This window comes from Mirounga leonina, unplaced genomic scaffold, assembly GCF_011800145.1.
Source record: "Mirounga leonina isolate KUSES-001 unplaced genomic scaffold, KU_Mleo_1.0 Mir_174, whole genome shotgun sequence".
Classification (NCBI taxonomy): domain Eukaryota; kingdom Metazoa; phylum Chordata; class Mammalia; order Carnivora; family Phocidae; genus Mirounga; species Mirounga leonina.
Window position 1 is genome coordinate 77,552,394 of NW_023270451.1, and position 21,804 is coordinate 77,574,197.

Below are 21,804 nucleotides of genomic sequence, written 5' to 3' on the forward strand. Positions count from 1 at the left end.
ATGTTTAAGATGGTAAATTTTTTAAAAGAAAAGAAAAAGTACTTTAAAAAAATTTACTAGACAGTGCTAGATTTTTGGAACTTGAAAAAAAAAAAAAATCAGAGAAGCCCTCACAACCTCATTGGAAACTCACTGTTAGAATACACTTAAATGAGCAGCCAGCTATTCGTGTGTATACAAGAGTCCTCTCTCAAAGAAATAACACTTCACACACTGGCTAAGTCCAAGCTTTTTCACAGAAATTGCAAAGCCCTGGGGCACCTGGGTGGCTCAGTCAGGTAAGCGTCTGACTCTTGACATCAGCTCAGGTCATGATCTCAGGGTTGTGGGATTAAGCCCCACCTCGAGCCCTGCATCGGACTCTGTGCTCAGCATGGAGTCTGCTGGTCCCCATGTCTCTGCTCCTCTCCCTACTTGCACATGCACGCGCTCTCTCTCAAATAAATAAAATCTTAAAAAAAAAGAACTTGGAAAGATTTTCACGGTCTGGCTTCTGTTTCTGGGTGAAACCCATACAGTCAGCGCTCTTTTTTCCATCCCTCGAACAGCATGCTTTCTTGTGCTTCACACTTTCCCCATCATTTTTATCTTTTAAAAAAAACTTTTAATAAAGATTTTTCTTATTTTTAAGTAATTTCTATACCCAGTGTGGGGCTTGAACTCACAACCCTGAGATCAAGAGTCACATGCTCCTCCAACTGAGCCAAACAGGCGCCCCAATGATTTTGTTGTTATTTTTTTAAGTAAGCTCTTCGCTCAACATGAGGCTTGAACTCACAACCCCAAGATCAAGAGTCACGTGCCCCACTGACTGAGCCAACCAGGCACACCTTAATTTTAAGCAAACTCTATGCCATGTGTAGGGCTCGAACTCATGACCCCGAGCCCAAGAGTCACATGCTTTACTGACTGGGCCAGCCAGGTGCCCCCTCTTCTCTTACTCATCCTGCAGAGCTCAGCTTAAATGCCATCTCTTTAGGGAGGCCTTCTTTAAACACCTTGAGGTTTGGGTCTCTTGCTATCTCTGGACCGAGCCATTGATTGATCCACACTCTTGCAGAATTCTGGATTTTTCCTTTGTAGCATTTAATACAATTTTATTTATGTAATATTAGTCTTTCCCATAAGCCTGGAAGTTCCATGAGGTAGGGACTGTTTTTTCTTGCTAACCATGGTATTACTAGGGCCCAGCAGGGACTCACTCAGTACTCTCTTAGCAGGTAGATACTTTTCCCACAAATCTATCTTAGTAGATACTCTCCAAGGAGTATGTGGAGAGGTACATGAAGTTTGTGAGCTTGGTGGTGGAGACAGTGGTTGAACACCGGAGGGTTGGAAGAGTTCAGGGCTGGTGTAGTGGGGAAGCAAGAAGGGATCCTGGGGAGACTAAAGGATGCTCATTTGAGTTCCCCCCCATGTCCCCAACATCCCATTCCCACCCCAAATGAGTCATTCTTCAATCACCTATGCATTCATTTCTTTAGAGAAATAGGTAAACCTCAGAGTATAAAACCAAGGCCAAAATAACTTTGCAGAATTAGACTGTGTCCAGGAAACCAGTCACAATTCAACTGGATTGGAGTTCAACACAGAAATGATTGTGTTCCTCCAAATAATCTTTAATTTCGGAAGCTTACATTCCTTGAATATGTGGAAAGATAAACACGGCTGTCAGTTGCTGAGAAAGAACTTTCTTCTCCTGATGGACCAACACTATTTCTTTTTTGCTGCTCTTTTCCCTTCTCCTTTCTTTGGTTTCCCCTTGCCACGAAGCTTTTTTAGACGCAACTGCTCATCCCTGAAGTCCTGGTGCTCATCTCTGAGTGGAGAAAGAAAAAACAATTAGCCTGTATTTTTACCTGATGGGAACAGCACACCATTCATTCTACCACTGTTCCCTCAGGCTGCTCTGGTTATCAGTCCGACTTCTCAGGGCACATGCTCAGCTTGGTGAACAGAAAGGACAGAGAGTCCCCAACATACACATGGGTTGTGTTCCCAAAGTTCATTTCTAAGTCAGTGTCCCTTCACAGAAACAATGCCACAAGCGACTAAAATTCCCAGGCCGGCCCATATAAACCGAAGCAACAATGATACAATGCTGATAATTACCCCAAGTTTCCCTACAATGCTAACACTGAACATAGGGAAACAGAAAATGGGTCTAAGCTTGAAGAGCTACACAGAGACCCTGAGAGTCCCAGGAATTAGCACCTACTATGAGGGGAAGAGGTCTGAAGGAAGCTGCCTTAATGGCCGTGGATAATCCACACAAAAAGGCTGCTGGGGAAAGGCTCAGGTAGAAGGAAGCCAAATCAACAGACAGGTACTCTAGAGATCAAGGCAGCCAGGGCTGTTTGTACATATGGATGGGGTGTAAGCTGAAGACTGCCTATACTCTAGAGAAATGACTGCATTCTAAGATTAAATACCTAAAACAGTATCGCATTTAAATATGTAAGGTTTGGAACCCATTTCAACCTGGGTTCAAATCACAGCTCATCTACCACTTAGTAGCCATGTGACCTTGGATAAGTGATTTTCCCTCTCTGTATCTTAGTTTCCTTACCTGTCAAGTGCTGATAATAATGGCATACAAATTAAACATAAGAGGGGGTTGTGCTGGGCCCAACTGTTAACTCCTTAGATAGTTTTAAAATAGACTGGTTTTGTAGGGTACACTGTTCCATTCCATGAACACAGTGGATACAGCTGACCTCTTAAGAAGTACCTATGATTGTCCCCAGATCATCTATTCTCAACAGAGCAGCCAGAGTAATTCTAAATTATAAGCGAGATCATGTCGCTCCGCTGTTCACAGGCCTACAGGCGGTTCCCCACTTTACCCAGAGCAAAAGCCAAGACCTTGTCCTGGCCCTCAGAGCCCTTCATGATCTGCCTGGGGCCCTCTGCCTGGGGCCCTACCACTCTCTCCGTCGCCTGTGCTACTCCTGGAACACACCAAGAGAACTCCCACCTCAGGGCCTTTGCACTGCTCTTGCCTCTGCCTCAGCAGTTCTTCCCCAGATCCCACTTGTCCCACTCACCACCTTCAAGTCTCTGCTAAGACCTCATCTTCTCAAAGAGGCTGACCTTGACTGTTCTGTTTAATACTGTGACCCGTTCTCTCCCCGCCCGCCACGTGCCCTGTGAGTATTCTTCATCCTGCTTAGGCGGCTTTACTGTTTTTTCCCCACAGCACACTCAACTTTATAGCATACCACATCATTTACTCATCTTGCATGTTTGTTCTCTTCTTCTTCCCTCCTCCATTCTCATCAGCCCTCAGCCAGAAGGAAAGCTCCAAAGCCAGGGGTCTTTGTCTCTGATGATATCGCCCAAGCACCTGTGTGCCTGAGTGACGAATGAGTCGGTGTTTGGGAGAACCTGTGCCTTCCTCCCGCGTTTGCAGGTCTTTGAGTAGTATTTTCTTTACTGAAGATTGTCTAGTTTCATCCTGCCTGACGCCACAGGAGGCTTTCCATCAGAGGCACCATTTACCATAACTAGTGACTAAATCCATGAAAATCATTGTGCTTTTCCATGGATAACTAAATGCTAAGTATTTTTCCCCCGTCCCCAAAGATAGTCAGGGTTTTATTTTTCAAACAAATGGAGAGTGGCACCAAACAGGTAAATTAAAATAGCTGAATATGATTTTGTTATGGGTTATAGTTTTCTACTCAGGAGATTTGCCTTCCAATGATATTTTATTTTGGGTCATAATAACATTAATTTTTATTTTCTGAGCTCAGACTAATAGCAAGGGAGAAAGCCCCAGAGCAATTCCAGAAATTCAAAATATGCCATGGATTATAATCTCTATTATAATATATTAACTAAGAAAATCTATTCTATTTTGCTCACTGCTGTTCCGCTGGTGCCCATCTTAAGTGTCTGTACATGGAAGGTACTTAAAAATACACCTATTGGGGGCACCTCGGTGGCTCAGTCGTTAAGCGTCTGCCTTCGGCTCAGGTCACGATCCCAGAGTCCTGGGATCGAGCCCCGCATCGGGCTCCCTGCTCAGCGGGAGGCCTGCTTCTCCCTCTCCCACTCCCCCTGCTTGTGTTCCCTCTCTCGCTGTGTCTGTCTCTGTGAAATAAATAAATAAAATCTTAAAAAAAAAAAAATACACCTATTGGATGGATGAATGTACCAGCTTTTAGCTACCTGGAATGAACTATTAATTTTATTATATTAGAGTGAATAGTCCCAAATTAACTTCTGTATTACTGTCCTAAGACAAGTCCAATTAAACACGTTAAATTTTCTTAAAAAGTAGATTTATTTATTTTTAAAGGATTTTATTTTTAAGTAACCTCTACACCCAACATAGGGCTCAAACCGACAACCCTGAGATCAAGAGTCACTGAGGCAGCTGCGCACCCAAAAAGTAGATTTACTTTAACTTTACACAATTACGCACTGTTTGAATTCTTTTATAATGAGCATGTATCAGTTTGGTAATTAAGACTTTCTTTTAAAGAAAATGATCACACAGGTATTTGATCTTTTCTCTTTCTAGAGCAATACAAAGTCCTGAGCACCCATTTCCTATACATACACAAACATGCAACACATGGGGGTAAGAGCCTGTGTGATCTACATATTACTCTTTTTTCTTTTAAGTAGGCTCCACACCCAGCGTGGAGCCCAATACGGGGCTTGAATTCACGACCCTGAGATCAAGACCTGAGCTGAGGTCAAGAGCCGGGTACTCAACTGACTGAGCCACCGAGGTGCCCTTGCATATTACTCTTAAAGGTGAATTACAACTTATTTAGACCAAATTTATATATCAAAAAGGGCACAAACTAAAAATGCCAGAAAAAGGTCGAAGGAAATAAGAACTCCAACAAAACTGCCGCTAGGAAAGAAAGGAGGCTCCTGTAAACTAGCTAGGAAGGAGATTGGCTTTGGGGCAGGGGCTCTCTTCATCTGATCAATGAGAACCTGCTGGTCTGGCAGCCTGTAGGGGCTGGCGGGAGTGGGGGGAGCTGGGGGTGGGGAGAGGTTTTCCTCTGCAGCATTTGGGTCAGTTTTCCTCTGCATCCTTTAGAGTGCTCTTAAATTAATAAATAATTAAACATATCTGTAGCTCAGTATCTCGTCACTGTTAGTCCAGTTTTAGACACAGTTAAAATATGTCTTCCAATACATGGTTTCCTTTTTTGTTTCTTTCAGTGTGCCCATTATGAGTATTTTAAAAGCCTTTCCCCCTAAAACTATGCCTTTTGAGCCATCTGGGCACTATTATAAGAACCACAGAACTGTTAAGGATAAAAAGCCTAACTTTTTACTTTTCTGATCTACTAGAAAAATCTCTTAACAGGTTACTATTTGTGTTTTTTGCCATTACCTATAGAGGCCAAGAAAACGTAGAGTCCCCATGAGCGCAAAATAAGTGTTGTGATTTGGATACCAGTCATAAGTCTCCTTCCTCTTGGCCAGAGGCTGCTCACTGAACAGTTTCACCACTTTCATGGATTTGGAATCAGTAGGCCTGGCCACTTCACTGAACAGCCGGGCACTCAGACGAGTCATGCGCAAGGCATAGTCTGAAAGTGAAGACATTTCTTGAGCAGCAAGGAGCAAGAATCCCTACAGAAAATGAGAAGATAAACAGGTTAGTGTATGAAATTCCATGATTATCTAAAGAATACTTTAGAAAATAAAAACAGCAAGCCATATGTGGATCAGTCATGTGGCTGGCAGGACATGCCTTGTAGTAGAGAAATATCCACAGTCCAAATGGTGGTTTCCTTTGCATGCTTTACATTTCTAATTTCTACATTTGATGTTCCCATACTACCATCTTGCTGTACTGCCCTTTTTACAGTGAACCATTTTGTTATTTACTGATAGTCAGTTTACCTATTTGTAGGCTAGATGAGGACAGACAAATGAGTTATCCAACCACAGCATTATTATACCTTCAGAAAACACCCACCTCAGCAATCTGTAGAACAAAAATGCTGACTGCTTGCCATGTGAAGGTTTAATCATGGCAGAGAAATAATTATCCTGTTGTCTTTATTATCAGCCCTTTGAACACTGTTCTCCTCAAGGGCTCCAGATGGCTCTGAGAACTGCTAATGAGTTATGAGGTCATTTAGCCTCTAGGTTGCTGGACTGAATTCTGCCTAGAGACTGAGCGCTGTTTGGGAAAAACAAAACAGAGATAGTAGTCTTATAGAAATAAACTCAACAGCTCTTAAGATTCATTTTATTCCTGAATAGAAGGATTTATAGGTTATAAAGTTATCTGTCTTATCTTTCATCTTATATATTCTGCTTTAATGCATACTAAGTTCTTATTAGCTGAAAACAGTAACTTTTTCTTTAGAGGCACAAGCACAGAATGTTGAAATAGATCTAAGGATGATATCTGTAATATGCAGAAATTACAGCTAAAATATATCAAAAATTATATAGGCGATACAGAAAAATCAAGAACACTGCTGATGGAATAACTGTCTCATTCCATTCCAGACCAGATGTAGAGGTTAATGCTGGCAGAATATGCTAGTTTATGTGAAATTTTGTAGTGGGATGAGAATCTTTGCTAAGAAACTGTCCTGGGGGACAGTTCAGTGGAGACGAAAAAGAGTTGATATCTAAACAGAAAAAAGGTGTAAACTTATCTTGAAAAAACAATGGGAGAAAAAAAAAACCAAACCCCAAAAACCTAACCGTCCTAGGGCACCTGGCTGGTGCGGTCAGTAGAGCACATGACTCTCGATCTCGGTCGGCGTCATGAGTTCAAGCCCCACGTTGGGCACAGAGTTTACTTAAATAAGTAAATCTTTAAAAAAAAATCCTCCTAAACAAGAATGGGGCCAAGTAAATTTCAAAATAACTCTTGCAATGGGCGCCTGGGTGGCTCAGTTGGTTAAGCGACTGCCTTCGGCTCAGGTCATGATCCTGGAGTCCCTGTATCGAGTCCCGCATCGGGCTCCCTGCTCAGCGGGGAGTCTGCTTCTCCCTCTGACCCTCCCCCCTCTCGTGTGCTTTCTCTCTCATTCTCTCTCTCTCTCAAATAAATAAAATCTTTAAAAAAAAAAAATAACTCTTGCAAGAAAAAAGAAACAAACCCAAAACCTGTATTTAAATTAAGGAATTTTTCATATCCAAATCTAGATTCATTGAAAGAGCAGAGGCTGACCTCAAACCAATTGCAGAATGCCAATCTCAAACCATTTACCAAGCTCAACACCCACCAAACGGGCCAATAGTGCCATCTGAAGGCCAGCAATGGGAGAACTGTCGGATCCAGGGTCTCTTCCCTGCCCCTCCAACCTGGGGATCACCTGCAAACCATCTTCTTCCTTTTCCTTTCAGCACTCCCGTTCTCAGATTTGCTTCTTTCTCAACTCTTGCTCCATTGTGTGGATAGGAATGGGTTGGGTTGGGTTGTTAGGGGTAGGGTTATATTTTCATCAATGAGAAAAAAAAGGCATTAACAGTTTAATGTATAAATAGGAAATAGTAACAAATCAGTGCTATAAACCTCTAAAGGCCTTGCAAATGCCCAGGAGTTGCCTTCAGAGGCTCTAGTTTCTTTGCATGCTTTACCTTTTCTCTTCCTTCAGTTGAATTATCTTTTTTTCATACATCAGATAAAAAAAAAAAACCCAACCTAAAAACAAATGGTTTCTTGATCAACTTTGCTTTGTTTTGCTTAATTGCTAAAATGGAATCCGAATTGATTTCTGTTGCAAGTGCACATTATTTCCACAATCAGTTATTTGGTGGCCAGCGAACTATTGTTTTGTTAAAATGTTCTCAGACAACTATGTTCCAAATTCCATCACTTTATTTTTAAATGAAGAGGCAGCATGGAGTCCCGAGGCCTAGGTTTGCATCCTGGCTCTGCCATTTATTAGCTGGGTTAAAGTCACTTATTTTCTGAATCTGAGTTTCCTTTTTGGAAAACAAAGCTTACAGGACTACTATGAGAAATAAGTTAAAGCTGTGGCACTCAGTAAATGGTAACTTTAAAAAAAAAAAAAAGAAAGAAAAAAACCTAAACATGTTTTTAAGTTTGGTGCTCATATGATCTAGCTGGACACATTTATTTCTTGTCTTTATTTTTTATTTTTAAAAGATTTTATTTATTTGAGAAAGAGAGCATGAGCAGGGGGGAGGGGCAGAGGGAGAGGGACAAGCAGACTCCCTGCTGAGTGGGGAGCCCGACATGGGGCTCTATCCTAGGACCCTGAGATCATGACCCTGAGCCAAAGTCAGACACTTAACTGACTAAGCCACCCAGGTGCCCGTTTTTTTACCGTTTTATTTTTAAGTAATCTCTGCACCTGACACGGGGCTTAAACTCGCAACCCTGAGATCAAGAGCTGCATGTTCCACCGACCGTGCCAGCCAGGCACCCCTATTCCTTGTCCTCATTTAATCATGCAAAGGAGATACATACTCCATTCAGTTAAACCTATACCTCCCTGGAATGACATCCTCACTTATAAAAACTGACAGCCAGAGAAACACAGGAGGGGACCAGCGGCTTGGTAACTTGACAGGCAGCAAGGAGGAAGGGGCTCCTTAGGAGAGTGGTCACTGAAGCCATCACAGGATGCTGTTATCTCCAGGCCCACTTTGGAATGTAGCAAGTTACTGGGACACATAAATGGTAAGTAATGAAGTCTCATTAGAATCCATTGGGACATGGCTATATCACAAAATCCAAGTCCCAAAACTTTTATGATGAAGAAAGGGAATAAGCCTCTTCAAAACTGAATCCCTTACTAGAAACAAAGATCCATTTGCTAAACAGAAGAAAACTGAAGGGGCACCTGGGTGGCTCAGTCAGTTAAGTGTCTGCCTTGGGCTCAGGTCATGATCCCAGAGTCCTGGGATCGAGCCCCACATCTGGCTCCTGGCTCAGCGGTCAGCCTGCTTCTCCCTCTGCCTGCCTCTACCCCTGCTCGTGCTCTCTGTATCTCTGTGTTTCAGATGAGTAAATAAAATCTTAAAAAAAAAAGAAGAAGAAAACTGAAAATGATTATAACAATTATCAATTACTGCTTTGTAGTCTCCTTCCACAGACCAGACATAAGCCTCTGGTGAAGAATGGCATAGGAGCTTGGTATACTTTTTTTTTTTTAACATAGACTAAAACAGCTGAACAGTTCTGTTGTCCATAAATACTGGTCCTAAGACTGGAAGATTGTCACTTTTTACTACCTTAATTTTTTTTTTAATTGCAAAGCCTTACTTAGGATTTTTCAGGACCCTCCTTACAAAATCTTTCCATTTTATCTTAAAAAATAAAAGAAATATGATTATGTTAAAGACATTAAAGTAAAAGGCAAAAAACTTAACATGTCAATTAAATTTTTATTGTACAAAATAGTCACCTAAAAACGTCATTTTTCCTTAAATGTGATCTAAAGAAAACAGTACCACGAGGAAAAATTAACTGGAGTGGAAAATGCCAAGCAAAAATAAATAGAAAATTATATACACACACATACATATTTTCAAATGTGCTGGAGCAAGACATGTTAAGCCCACACAAGAAAATTCCTATATTTTTACTTTGGCATAAAAGGGCAAGTTTCTTTGATCTTTCTGATAGGTTTGATGCATTTAAAAGGTCAGGTTTTCAATAACGGGCTTTGGATTAGTTTTGCCTTTTTTCTTTGAAAAGGGCAGACCGATGTGCAGGAGTTCTTAACCTGGCTTTCCCTTGGCGTGGCGAATTCCCTTGGTATGCCGAAATATGTATGTGTGTGTGTGTGCACGCGCGCGCTGGGGACAGCTTTCTCCCGTTTCTCAAGAAACCACTGGGTTGGTGGAGAGCACCAGCTCTGGAATCTTGCCTCGGCGCTTTGATGACCGCGTCATGTTTGCAGTAGCAGGTATTCTTTGCTCGGTTTTCTCATCCACGACCTCAGAACAGTTACACAACCTCACTGCATTGAGGCTGACAGGCAAAACTCACGGCACAGTGGGGTGCCCCAATAATCATCAGGCCTTAGAGAACCCGTTCTGCACACGTATTTCACAAAGAAACAATCTAAACACGATGCCTTATTATTTTTAAAGTCTAGCACCAGTTGTTTCACTGGGTCGTAGAGACGTGACCGGCTCTGAACGTTATGTCCGCTTTATTCAGTTCAACAAAAACGCCTCCAATCCCCTGCAACTGACTGGATCACACTTGCCTGTGATGGAAGCAGGTGTCAAGACAACCGAGGCTTGCATCGGTAGGATATTTCGCAAAAAAGTAAAAAAAATAAAAAATAATTTTTTTTTGTTTATTTTATAATCTCTACACCCAAGGTGCGGTTCCAAGACCCCGAGATCGAGTCGCACGCTCTACCCACTGAGCCAGCCAGCACCCGCATATATTTTTCTTTCAAATGGCAGAATCTGCATCCCCCCACAGAAAGCTACGGTGCAGAAATGCCGTCTGATGAGCTGAGAAACTGAGGCTTGCACGCGACCTAATCAGGAAGAGAGTAACTGCGCCGGAGAGGAAACTCCGCTAGCGTCCTTCGTTTGGTAAATTCCCCAATTTACGCAGGAAAAGGCCAACTTGTTTGTAGGATGGTGTGAAACCTCCCTGCTAGTTAATAGTGAAATGGACTCATCTTATTTTTGGCGACTGGAGAAGGTTGGAAACCCTCGCAGGACCTCTCCAACCATCGCCCGAATCTTACTACAAACCCCCGCAAAGCTCCCGGACAATCTTACCTACTCGCGACTTGCCTCTCGCGCGCGCCAGTCTCCCGGAAGGCCCGCCTCCGGCCGGGCTCCAAGCTCCCGCGGGAATCTGCAACGGAGAGCAGTGGAGAAACGGAAGCTCGCGGCTAGAGGGGAGCCCTAGTGAACCCGGAACTACTAGCCTCTCTCTTGGAGGTCTCGAAGGTCATACCTGGCACCTGCGCAGTGAGGGCAGAGAGGCATGTCTGCGGGGTGGAGGCGGTGGTTTGGGGTGAAAGACTGGCTTAAGTGGAAGGTCTTGCAGCGTTCGCTAAATTTATTTTGTTGGAAAATGCCTACAGAGCTGCCCTCCAAACAATGGTTGTGCGCGTGCCGCGTAGTGGAGGATGAAATGCACTTTGTTTTTTTCTGTTCCTTCCGCTTTCTGTGTGTTTTCTTTCTCTTTTCATCCGGCCGAGGCCTTGACGTGCTCCAAGGGCATTGCTTGACTGGGGGCTGAAGCGTCTTCTGGCCCCTCTGGGATGCCATTTGCCTCTCTTCCCATTTATCCACTCTTCCTCTAATGGTCGAGTAGTATCTGTAGGAGGCCATGCTTGATACCCTTTTGCTGGATTAGGGCGCCAACTGGAGCTGCCTGTGTATCTCCCCTGGTGGCCCGGAAGCTTCTTCAGGGAATAGGGATGGGATTTTTATCTGACTCCTCAGTAGTGACCTAGATACTGCTTGGCAGACAGTAGAAATACTGTAAGTATATCCCTCCATACTAAATGGGCTCTCAAGCTCGCCACATCTCATAGGCATTGTATGAAGCATTTATTGACTGATAGTAGGGATGAAAACATTTTCTGAGCATAATCCAAGCACTTTCATAAATACTCTAAAATGTACCCTGGAAATAAGGCACATCAGCAGCAAACCATATACCCAGAGGGTATTCTATTGACACTCTCTTCCCTCCTATAGAATTGTGTTATTTTTTGACATCTTTAAAAAGGGAAAAAGAAAAAAGCCCCAAATGGAATCATTCCTCTCTACCCACAATCCCGCATAGCAAACCAAGACTTAATCAGTTTAAAACTCCCAGGAACTTGACCTTTTAACAGTCAATCTGAAATTTCCTGATCAGCACTAGTGAGGTAAACTGCATGATAAAAAGCTTGCCTTCTCGGGGTGCTTGGGTGGCTCAGTTGGCTCGGGTCATGATACCAAGGTCCTGGGATAGAGCCCATGTTGGGCTCCCTCCTGAGTAGGGAGTCTGCTTCTCCCTCTCCCTCTGCCCCTTCCTCTGTTTGTGTGCATGCGCACTCTCTCTCAAATGAATAAATAAAATCTTAGGAAAAAAAAAACTTGCCTTCCCAGTAGTTAGTAAATATAAGATCCTATATCAACCAAAAAAGTCTGTGACTTCCGTGGCCAGAAAATTCTATCACAGATTTACTGATGAAGAAACAGAATACCAAAGGTCATTATTTTATTTATTTATTTTCTAAAGATTTTATTTATTTATTTATCTGAGAGAGAGAGAAAGAGCACAAGCAGGGGGAGCAGCAGGCAGAGGAGAGGGAGAAGCCGGCTTCCTGCTGAGCAGGGAGCCCAATGCAGGGCTCCATCCCAGGATCCTGGGATCATGATCTGAGCCGAAGGCAGATGCCCAACTGACTGAGCCACCCAGGCGCCCCCAAAGGTCATTATTTTATAGTGAAAGCTGACATAAAGGAGTTCACAGCTTTGAAAGCTGACACATGGTTTCACGTGATAATGAATATCTTACCACACTTCTGGAGGCTATCAGAGGTCGGAGAGGGAGGTCTTACCTGATACATTATAACCTGAAGCCCTTGCAGTGTTTTGAACTGGCCAACAGTAGGGTATAGAGGCTACTCCTATAGTTTCCTTATATGTAATTTCTTTGTATATAATTTCTTTGGCTTTTTCATTTTCTCTTCTAGTTTCCTATAAAAGTACAACTTTTTAGTAAGTAAGTAAAGCATAAAAAAAAAAAACAAAAACCCAAAACAAAAAACCTGGCTTTCCTACGCCACCCACAAAAAATGTCCTGGCTTGAGACAATTCTTTCCTTTATTTTGCTAATAATTTTCTTGCCCCACCTACTACCATTTTGTACAGCTCCTCAGAGCTCCTTTCTACTTGCTAGATGGGATGCTGCCTCATTCATAAATTGCTTAATAAAGCCTACTGGATCTTCAGGTTTATTCAGTTGAATTTTGGTTTTTTTTTTTAATTTTGTTTTTTAGTAACATCTTATTAATCTATGCTATAGAATTTGCTTTTATCAAGTTGTTTCGACATGTTATCAGTCTATGATACAGTAAGTAGCCTTCTAAACTTGATCTGGTGTGAGTTTACTGCAGTTACATTTACACACAGTGTAATGAGTATACCTCATTCTTTTTTGCATAGTTCAGTCCAAAAAAGAACATTCTGGGTAGAAATTCTGCCTTGTCTTTTGTGTTTTTGTGTAGTTGGCTGTGTTTATCTAATAGCCACTGAATCATGTAAACAAGGGGGCTCCCTTTGCATGTTGGGCTGTTAGAAAGTTTAAAGCCAAATTTGCAGTGGACCCATGGCAACAAGTATTATATGTGTATTTGCATAAACCTTGTTGTTGGCTCCATTTTTATATCTATTTTTGATTTTTCCCTTTTCACCTATGATTTGTGTTATCAATATGTTTTGTGAATCTCTCTATAAGCTACCATAACTCTTGAAACATACAAAAGTATAAAGAGTTATAAGTGGCCACTCTCGAAGCTGCCTTTGTCCTTCCAACCAACCTAATATCCTTGAAACTTTAGCAACCACCCATAGCCCATGTGATGGATTAACTAAACCTTTTTTTGTATATCTAAGATCATGCATTCTTTCCTAGAAAAGAATAGAGCCCTTCTGCATGTCTCAAAACAAAGCAGACCCTCTTGCACATCCCCCCAACCCCAATGCCCTGCAGTAAGGAACCAGACTCACTTGCACAATCTTTGAGCACTGTGAAAATGCCTGTAGCTGGCACCATTAAGTCTGCACAGTAATCAAGAAATGTTACAGGCCACTGCACTCCCTTTACTGATTAACTGCCCTAAACCCTTTTAAAAATCCTTGGGCTAGCAGAAACCTTGGAGTTGGCCTTTGGGCAAGAGTCTGCCTTTCTCTAGGTTGCCGGCCTCCTGAATAAAGTTCATATTCCTTTCCAGTTAAAACTCATCTCTTGAATATTAGCTTTTCGAGCGACAGGCACCCAAACTTGGGTTTTGGTAACACTCTGGGTACTTTGCAATATGACTCTCATTAAGTCAAGCTTATGGAGTTCCTATTAATTTCCTGAGCCTGCTGTAACAACATACCACAAACTTGGTGGCTTAAAACATCAGAACTTTATTCTCTCATGATTCTGGAGGCCAGAAATCCAAAGGCAGTGTCACTGGGCCAAAATCAAAGTGTTGACAGGGCCACACTCCATCCAGAAGCTCTAGGGTAGAATCGGTTCTTTGACTCTCCTGACTTCTGGTGGTTACTGGCATTCATTGACTTTTGACCACATCACTCCAGTCTTCAAGGCCAGCATCTTCAAATATCTCTCTGCCTCCTCTTCACATCACTGTCTCCTCTATGTGTGTCAGAACTCCTAATGCCTCCCTCTGATAGGGATACATGTAATTGCATTTAGAGTGCACTTGGATAATTCAGAATAATCTCTCCATCTCAAGGTCAAAATTTAACCTCTTCTAGACATTGACTTGCAGGCTTTGGTTTACCCACTTGTACTTTCAAGTTAAGGCTTCTTCTTCTTCTTCTTCTTTTTTTTTTTTTAAGATTTATTTAAGAGAGAGGGAGAAAGGAGAGGTAGGGGCAGAGGGAGAGGGAGACAAGCAGACTCCCCACTGAGCAGGGAACCCTGACCCAGGGCTCAATCCCAGGACCCTGGGATCATGACCTGAGCTAAAGGCAGACGCTTAACCAACTGAGCCATCCAGGCATCCCTCAAATTAAGGTTTCTTTAGGGACATTTCTTACAATTAGATATTGTTGTATAATCAGAGATTGCATTATAAATTTCTATTTCTATTGCTCAGTGTTTTAAAATTGTGGGCTGCTCAGCGGGGAGCCTGGTTCTCCCTCCCTCTGCTCATGCTCTCTTTCTCTCTCTCTGTCAGTCAAATAAATAAACAAAATCCTTAAAAAAAATAAAATTGTGGGCTATGAATCATTAGTTGGTTGTGAAATCAATTTAGTGTGTTGTGAGCAGCCTTAAAAGACGCTAGAATAGGCGATATCGGAGTGCATCACATGTAATGCAGGTAATTATGGTTTCATGAAACAATATATATGTATTGGACCATAATGTAAAATATACTTCTTATTCTAGGTGGTGGCAAAATGGAAAGCCTCTGTTGTACACAGTTTCATTACTCATCATACTCTATGGCAAGTATTCCTTGCCATTAGACACAGCAGGAATTAAAACTCACATCATCTTCAGGTTCTTACTGTGTGGCATAGTCCAAGGGGCAGGTGGATACTTATTCCTTTTGGTAAATTAATTTACAGATTCCCTATTTCTATAAGTACTCATTCCTAGCATTATGTCCTGTCTCCTATTTCTGCATTTACAATAGTTCTTTTCTCACTTTACACACACACACACACACACACACATGCACACACACACACAAAGGTGTATCTCCCTTCAGGGAGTATAAAACCCTCTTGGATGACAAACAAAGGGACAATTTAATATGTTTTTTGGGGAAGCTTCCTTTAATGACCAATCAAGTCACCATAAACCCTTAGGCTTCCTGTCTTTTCCTGTCTGATGTATATTCCAGGTAAGGGTGAAGTATGGCTGTTAGAAATACAGTAATTGGATATGTGTTGTGATTTTCTGAAATCTGATACACTGTGTGAGTGTGAGTGTTGGAAGTGATAGTAAATATCCTTTAATCATCATCCTCTGTAGCTAAGAAGTGCATAGTTATTGAAGGAGAATCTGGTGAAAGCAAAGCCAAGGCAGTGTTGAAGAATATCAAACCCTCAATTTTTCCCCACATGTTTAAACATAAGCAATTCTTTTCAGCTATTCTTAATTCTTATCTGTAGGACGTGTCATTATCTGGAAAGGAAGGCAACTTTGAAGCTGAAGTAATAGAGGTTAGTGACATTGATTATTTTATTGATTACTTTAAATATAGAAGGGATTATTTTAAGGGACTCATTTTTTTCACATCACACTGGAATAATCTGCAAAGAAGTCATACATTATTTTATTTTAGATTTGGTATGTGTTATTCATTGAAGTTTAAAACATACTGTGGGGGTGCCCCTGCCTGTCTGGCTCAGTCTGCAGAGCATGCGACTTGATCTCAGGGTCGTGAGTTCAAGCCCCATGTTGGGCCTAGAGCTTACTTTAAAAAAAAATACTGTGAAATCACAGATACAGTTTACCAGATATTTACCATTCCTCCCCTTTCCGGGCATAAGGTTGGAGTGCATTTCATGGCAATCTTGGGATTCCGTAAGCCATATGTCTATTTCTGGCCAACGAGCTGTGAAGAGAAGTGAAGCATCACCTTCACCCATATGAAACTCTCCAGAGCTCTTTTCCCCTGGCACAGAGGGTCCTTGCTTTGTCAATCTAGGCCTCTGAGTGGTTATGAGAAGTGGATCCTGCGACATCAGCCACAGTGTGCACATAGCTTAGGTGAGAAATGAGCTTTTGTTGTTTTAAGTCATACAATTTTGTTGTTTGTTATTGCAGCATGACCTAGCCTATCCTATCTGATATACTTATTTTATAAAATTCTTTTTTTTTTAAAGATTTTATTTATTGTTTAATTGACACAGAGAGAGAGAGAGAGAGACAGCGAGAGAGGGAACACAAGCAGGGGGAGTGGGTGAGGGAGAAGCAGGCTTCCCACCGAGCAGGGAGCCCGATGTGGGGCTCGATCCCAGGACCCTGGGACCATGACCTGAGCCAAAGGCAGTTGCTTAATGACTGAGCCACCCAGGCACCCCTATTTTATAAAATTCTGTCATGGAAGTAATGTGGGGCCAGGAGCAAATGGTCAAGAAAAAATTCTTGAGGCATTTTTGGTGCAAAAAGTGCTTTTATTATAGCATGGGGACATGGTCCGTGGGCACAAAGAGTTGCCATTTTGGGGTGTGAAGCTAATGGTTATATGCTTAGTGTTCAAGGGGGAGGGGATGTGCATGGAGTATTAGATCATAAACGTCTTCAAATTTCTACTTGTAAAACTACTTTTGCAAGATTCCTCTGGTGCTTATCATTCAGCTTGATATTAACTATCAGTGAGATGTACAGGCAGTCAAGAGACCCTTTAAGAATGTAGCAACCAGGGATGCCTCGTGGCTCAGTCGATTAAGCGTCTGCATTTGGCTCAGGTCATGATCCCTGGGTTCTGGGATCGAGTTCCGCATTGGGCTCCTTGTTCAGTGGGGAGCCTGCTTCTCCCTCTGCCTGCCACTCTTCCTGCTTGTGCTCTCTCCCTCTCTCTCTCTGACAAATAAATAAATAAAATCTTCGGGGGGGGGGGGAAGAATGTAGCAACCAGTACATACTTGATCCTTATTGGAACTATGCAGGCTATAGGTCAGCCTCCTGGGCTAACAGTGAGCATTTTTCTGCATCTGTCCCTCATCAGGAATATATAAATACTACAATCCTGACCTTTTGTCACCTTTTAATATGTTTGTATTGTCTGCCTCTTATTAACAAAAAATGAAATTATGTGCTGGCTGCCAGACTGACTAATTATACTTTTATTCTTCAGTAAATATATAGGAAAACATTTTATTTATTTATTTATTTATTTATTTATTTATTTATTTATTTATTTATTAAAGATTTTATTTATTTGAGAGAGAGAATGAGATAGAGAGCATGAGAGGGGGGAGGATCAGAGGGAGAAGCAGACTCCCCGCCGAGCAGGGAGCCTGATGCGGACTCGATCCAGGGACTCCAGGATCATGACCTGAGCCGAAGGCAGTCGCTTAACCAACTGAGCCACCCAGGCGCCCTAGGAAAACATTTTATTGTAATTTCAAAGGAACTGATTATGAAAGAGGACTTCATCTGTCTCCATTTTCACCTGTCTGTATTTAAAAAATTTAGTTAGGGGCACCTGGGTGGCACAGTTAAGCGTCCGACTCTTGGTTTTGGCTCAGGTCGTGATTTCAGGGTTGTGAGATCAAACCCTGAGTTGGGCTCTGTGCTCAGCACGTAGTTTGCTTGGGATTCTTTCTCCCTCTGCCCCTTGCTTCTCCTCTCTCTCTCTCAAAATAAATAAGTCTTTAAAAAAATATTTATTTTAAGTAATCTCTACATCTAATGTGGGGCTCAAACTCATGAACCCAAGATCAAGAGTCACATGCTCCTGGGAATGAGTCAACCAGGCACCCTAGTCTGTACTTTCTAACTGATGAAGTTCTTCTTTCCAGCCTATTTCTTAACTCAGGCAAAAGACCCTGTGGACAGGGTGCCTGGCTGGGCTCAGTGACTAGCATGTGACTCTTGATTTCAGGGTTGTGACTTCAGGCCCCATGTTGGGTATAGAGCCTACTTAATTTAAAACAAAAAACAAACAAAGAAACAAAATAACCCCTGTGGGCAAAGCATCCCATAATGGGAACCAAAACTAACCCCTCAAGCAATAAGAACTGCCCTGAGCCAGCAAGACCCAGCATGACTGACTCCAACATAAGGATTGACTTGACCTTTACTGCCCACCTGCACATACCTACCGACCTTTGTTCCACAATTTCTTTATATAAACCTAGAAGTATTTTCAGCACTTTGGAGACAGTCTTTGAAAGGCGAGTCTGCTGTCCTCCTGGTGTGGGCCTCATTGAAATAAATCCCTTTCTTGTTTGACCGCCGCTCGTCTCTCTGCCTTTGGATTTTGTCAGCAGTGAGTGGCCAGACCTGGTCTGTTTGGGGCCCCCAGAGCCAGGTGCTCTTGCACCTCTGTGCCCTGGTTACAAATGTGAGCTATTACAGCATTTTTATATGTGATTCTTATTTAGTTATTTCTGAAAGGTGAAAACCAAAGTTCAGTACACACCTAGACGTACTTACTGAAGGAACACTGTGCCTTTATCATACCCTAATTCATAAATAATATTTATTTATTATGTTTTACTATTATGAATTAAGTAATGAGAAAAAACACATAGCTTTATTCTTATAAAAGTGTATAAGCTAATTTTATTAGTTCCTATATCATTTTAATCTTGATTTCTTATAATTGAGCTTATGAAGATACATTTGGTAGTCTGTTTCTCAGTTTTTAGAAAATATACATCCAAGTACATATTTTAACACATTTATTTGAATTGTAAATTGTCAGACTTTTTCTTTTTTTTTTTTTTAAGATTTTATTTATTCATTTGAGAGAGAGTGCAAGAGAGAGCATGAGCTGGGGAGGGGGGGAGAGGGGCAGAGGAAGAGGGAGAAGCAGACTCTCCATTGAGGAGGGAGCCCATGGGACTCAGTCCCAGGACCCTGGGATCATGACCTGAGCTGAAGGCAGATGCTTGACTGAGCCACCCAGGCGCCCCAGACATTTTTTTTGACAATGAGGATTGACTTTTTTTTTTTTTTTAATTTTAATTTTTTTGGTAGGTAGAGACAGCCTTTTAAAATTTTTATTTAACGGGGCACCTGGGTGGCTCAGTCGTTAAGCGTCTGCCTTCGGCTCAGGTCATGATCCCAGGGTCCTGGGATTGAGCCCTGCTTTGGGCTCCCTGCTTAACGGGAGGCCTGCTTCTCCCTCTCCCACTCCCCCTGCTTGTGTTCCCTCTCTCCCTGTCTCACTCTCTGTCAAATAAATAAGTAAGTAAGTAAATAAATAAATAAATAAAATCTTTAAAAAAAAATTCCACATAGGAGTGAAATCGTATGATAATTGTCTTTCTTTGACTGACTTATTTTGCTTAGCATAATACCCTCTAGTTCCATCCACGTTGTTGCAAATGGTAAGATGTCATTTTTTTTGATCCCTAAGGAATATTCTATTGTATATATATGCCACATCTTCTTTATCCACTTGTCTGTTGATAGACATCTGGGCTCTTTCAATAGTATTGCCTTTTTGGTATATTTCCCAGACATTGTGAAAGTGAATGATTACATAATAATAATAATAGTATAATAGTATAATAATAATAAATAATAGAACAATAATTTGAACTCAAATTTTAGTTTCTTTTTTGGAATAAAGGAGCATTATTTTTGAGTTGCAAAAATTCTGTCTTCCTTGGTATTACTCTGTTTTTTCTCCTACGTTCCCCATCCAATCATAGCTAGTAAAATCAGACAGACAGAAGGCATGAGGACACTTTCTTCTCACATCTTTTATGGAAGGTTTAGCAGCTGACAGTAACTGTTCCAGGTCAATATATTCTTTTAAAAGTCAGGTTGAAAACAACTGTATGTTTTCAGGAAAATCGAAGGCAAAACTAGTCAAGGTATCAGCTAGTACAGCATTTCAAGTAATTTTTATGATAGACTTCTTTTTTTAAAGGTTTTATTTATAAGTAATCTCTACACCCATCATGGGGCTCGAACTCACAACCCTGAGATCAAGAGTTGCATGCTCTACCAACTGAACCAGTCAGGTGCCCCTGTGATAGATTTCTATGTAATTTTTGGCACAGAACATGGAATGAGTTCAAAGGATTGGGTGATATTGCTATAACCCAGCTTTTCCCATTCCCATCTACTTACTAATGTGAACAAAGTTTCTCAGTGCTTACATCCAGGTAAGTGAAAACAGGAATAAAATTGATGCTAGCTCATTCAAGCAATAAATAATAGTCATACATAGATACATTAAGCAAATGTAGAAAACTTTATCTGTTAAGAGATGTATTAAATTTTTTTGTTTATAAGCATTTATCAAAATTTATATTTAAGTTGTTTAAATATATTGTTTGATATTTGCGTACAAAAAATCATACTGATAATCCAAATGAAAAATATTTTTAACGTATTGTTTTTTAGTCACAGAAGTTTAAAAAATTGAAATTTAAGTACAAATATTTTGTTGCAGAGAAATGTAATAGAAGATCAAGAAGTGACTTTCAAGCCTAGAAATATATTAGGATAAGATAAAATTTCACGAGGTGAGTAATGTATCTTCAAGGAGAAAAAGGAATAGTATAAATTTTCCCACTACTAAAGAAGGTCTTATTCATATATTTTTATTTTTTTTGAGAATTTTTTATTGTTATGTTTATTTTATGTTACAGCATTAGTTTTTGATGTAGTGTTCCATGATTCATTGTTTGTGCATAACACCCAGTGCTCCATGCAGAACGTGCCCTCTTTAATACCCATCACCAGGCTAACCCATCCCCCCACCCCCCTCCCCTCTAGAACCCTGTTTGTTTTTCAGAGTCCATCGTCTCTCATGGTTCGTCTACCCCTCTGATTTCCCCCGCTTCATTCTTCCCCTCTCGCTACCTTCTTCTTCTTTTTTTTTTCTTAACATATATTGCATTATTTGTTTCAGAGGTACAGGTCTGTGATTATTCATATATTTTTAAAACAAATGATGATTGATATGAAATTATTATTACATTGGACATTGAAAAAGTGATGTAATCATTTAAAATTTAATTTAAAAGTTCAACATTGGTAATACACTGCTACACTTTGCTACTCTTTAAATTTATAATGCAAAATTCTAGATGCCCACTGAAACCATGTGAAGGAGCACATGGTTTTGCAAATTCTCTTGGTTTATGAACAAAAGTTTGAAGATTATTGGTATTATATTTTACACTATATTTTCTAAGGCTGTTTCCACAAGTGCTAACTGGAAAATTAAGGCAATTGCCTAGGATTAATTACTCTTTCCTGATACCTTTTATTTTGGTGAGAAATAATTGCAGGAAAAGAGTTGTGTATCTGTCATTTATCTGAGTAGTTGTTTCATTTTCATATATATGGAAATATTTATTCTAATTTAAGTTATGGATACAGAAAAGCAAAATCCTCTTCTGATGGCACATGCTATGCGGTACAAATGAGTTTCATCCTTCCTTGTTGGTTCTGTTAGTCCATTCTCATGTTTGTTGTATATT

General features: G+C 41.0%; 1 protein-coding gene and 1 long non-coding RNA gene across 3 annotated transcripts; one reads left to right on the top strand and one right to left on the bottom strand.

The window, feature by feature from the left end:
• Nucleotides 1-1,566: 1,566 nt before the first annotated feature.
• Nucleotides 1,567-10,815, bottom strand: MRPS33 (mitochondrial ribosomal protein S33). 2 transcript variants are annotated; one of them, XM_035021246.1, is made up of 4 exons: nucleotides 10,717-10,754; nucleotides 5,954-6,160; nucleotides 5,363-5,604; nucleotides 1,567-1,819 (listed from the first exon to the last, which is right to left on the bottom strand). In XM_035021246.1, exons 3-4 carry the CDS (start codon nucleotides 5,575-5,577, stop codon nucleotides 1,714-1,716), a joined length of 321 nt encoding a protein of 106 aa, XP_034877137.1. In that variant the 5' UTR covers nucleotides 5,578-5,604; nucleotides 5,954-6,160; nucleotides 10,717-10,754; the 3' UTR covers nucleotides 1,567-1,713. The 2 variants fall into 2 exon arrangements, with proteins under 2 accessions (XP_034877137.1, XP_034877136.1); XM_035021245.1 differs by lacking the exon at nucleotides 5,954-6,160 and having other exon boundaries at nucleotides 10,717-10,815.
• Nucleotides 5,617-20,842, top strand: LOC118021164. Its single transcript, XR_004682126.1, has 3 exons — nucleotides 5,617-5,629; nucleotides 15,799-15,849; nucleotides 20,769-20,842. It is a non-coding gene; the product is annotated as an uncharacterized LOC118021164 (long non-coding RNA).
• Nucleotides 20,843-21,804: the final 962 nt, after the last annotated feature.

Bases quoted from the DNA above. Each gene is read 5' to 3' on its own strand.
- MRPS33 (XM_035021245.1), bottom strand. From the start codon at position 5,577: ATGTCTTCACTTTCAGACTATGCCTTGCGCATGACTCGTCTGAGTGCC. The intron at 1,820-5,362 runs GTAATGGCAAAA...TTCTCCACTCAG, and splicing joins CGTTTTCTTGGCCTCTATAG to AGATGAGCACCAGGACTTCA.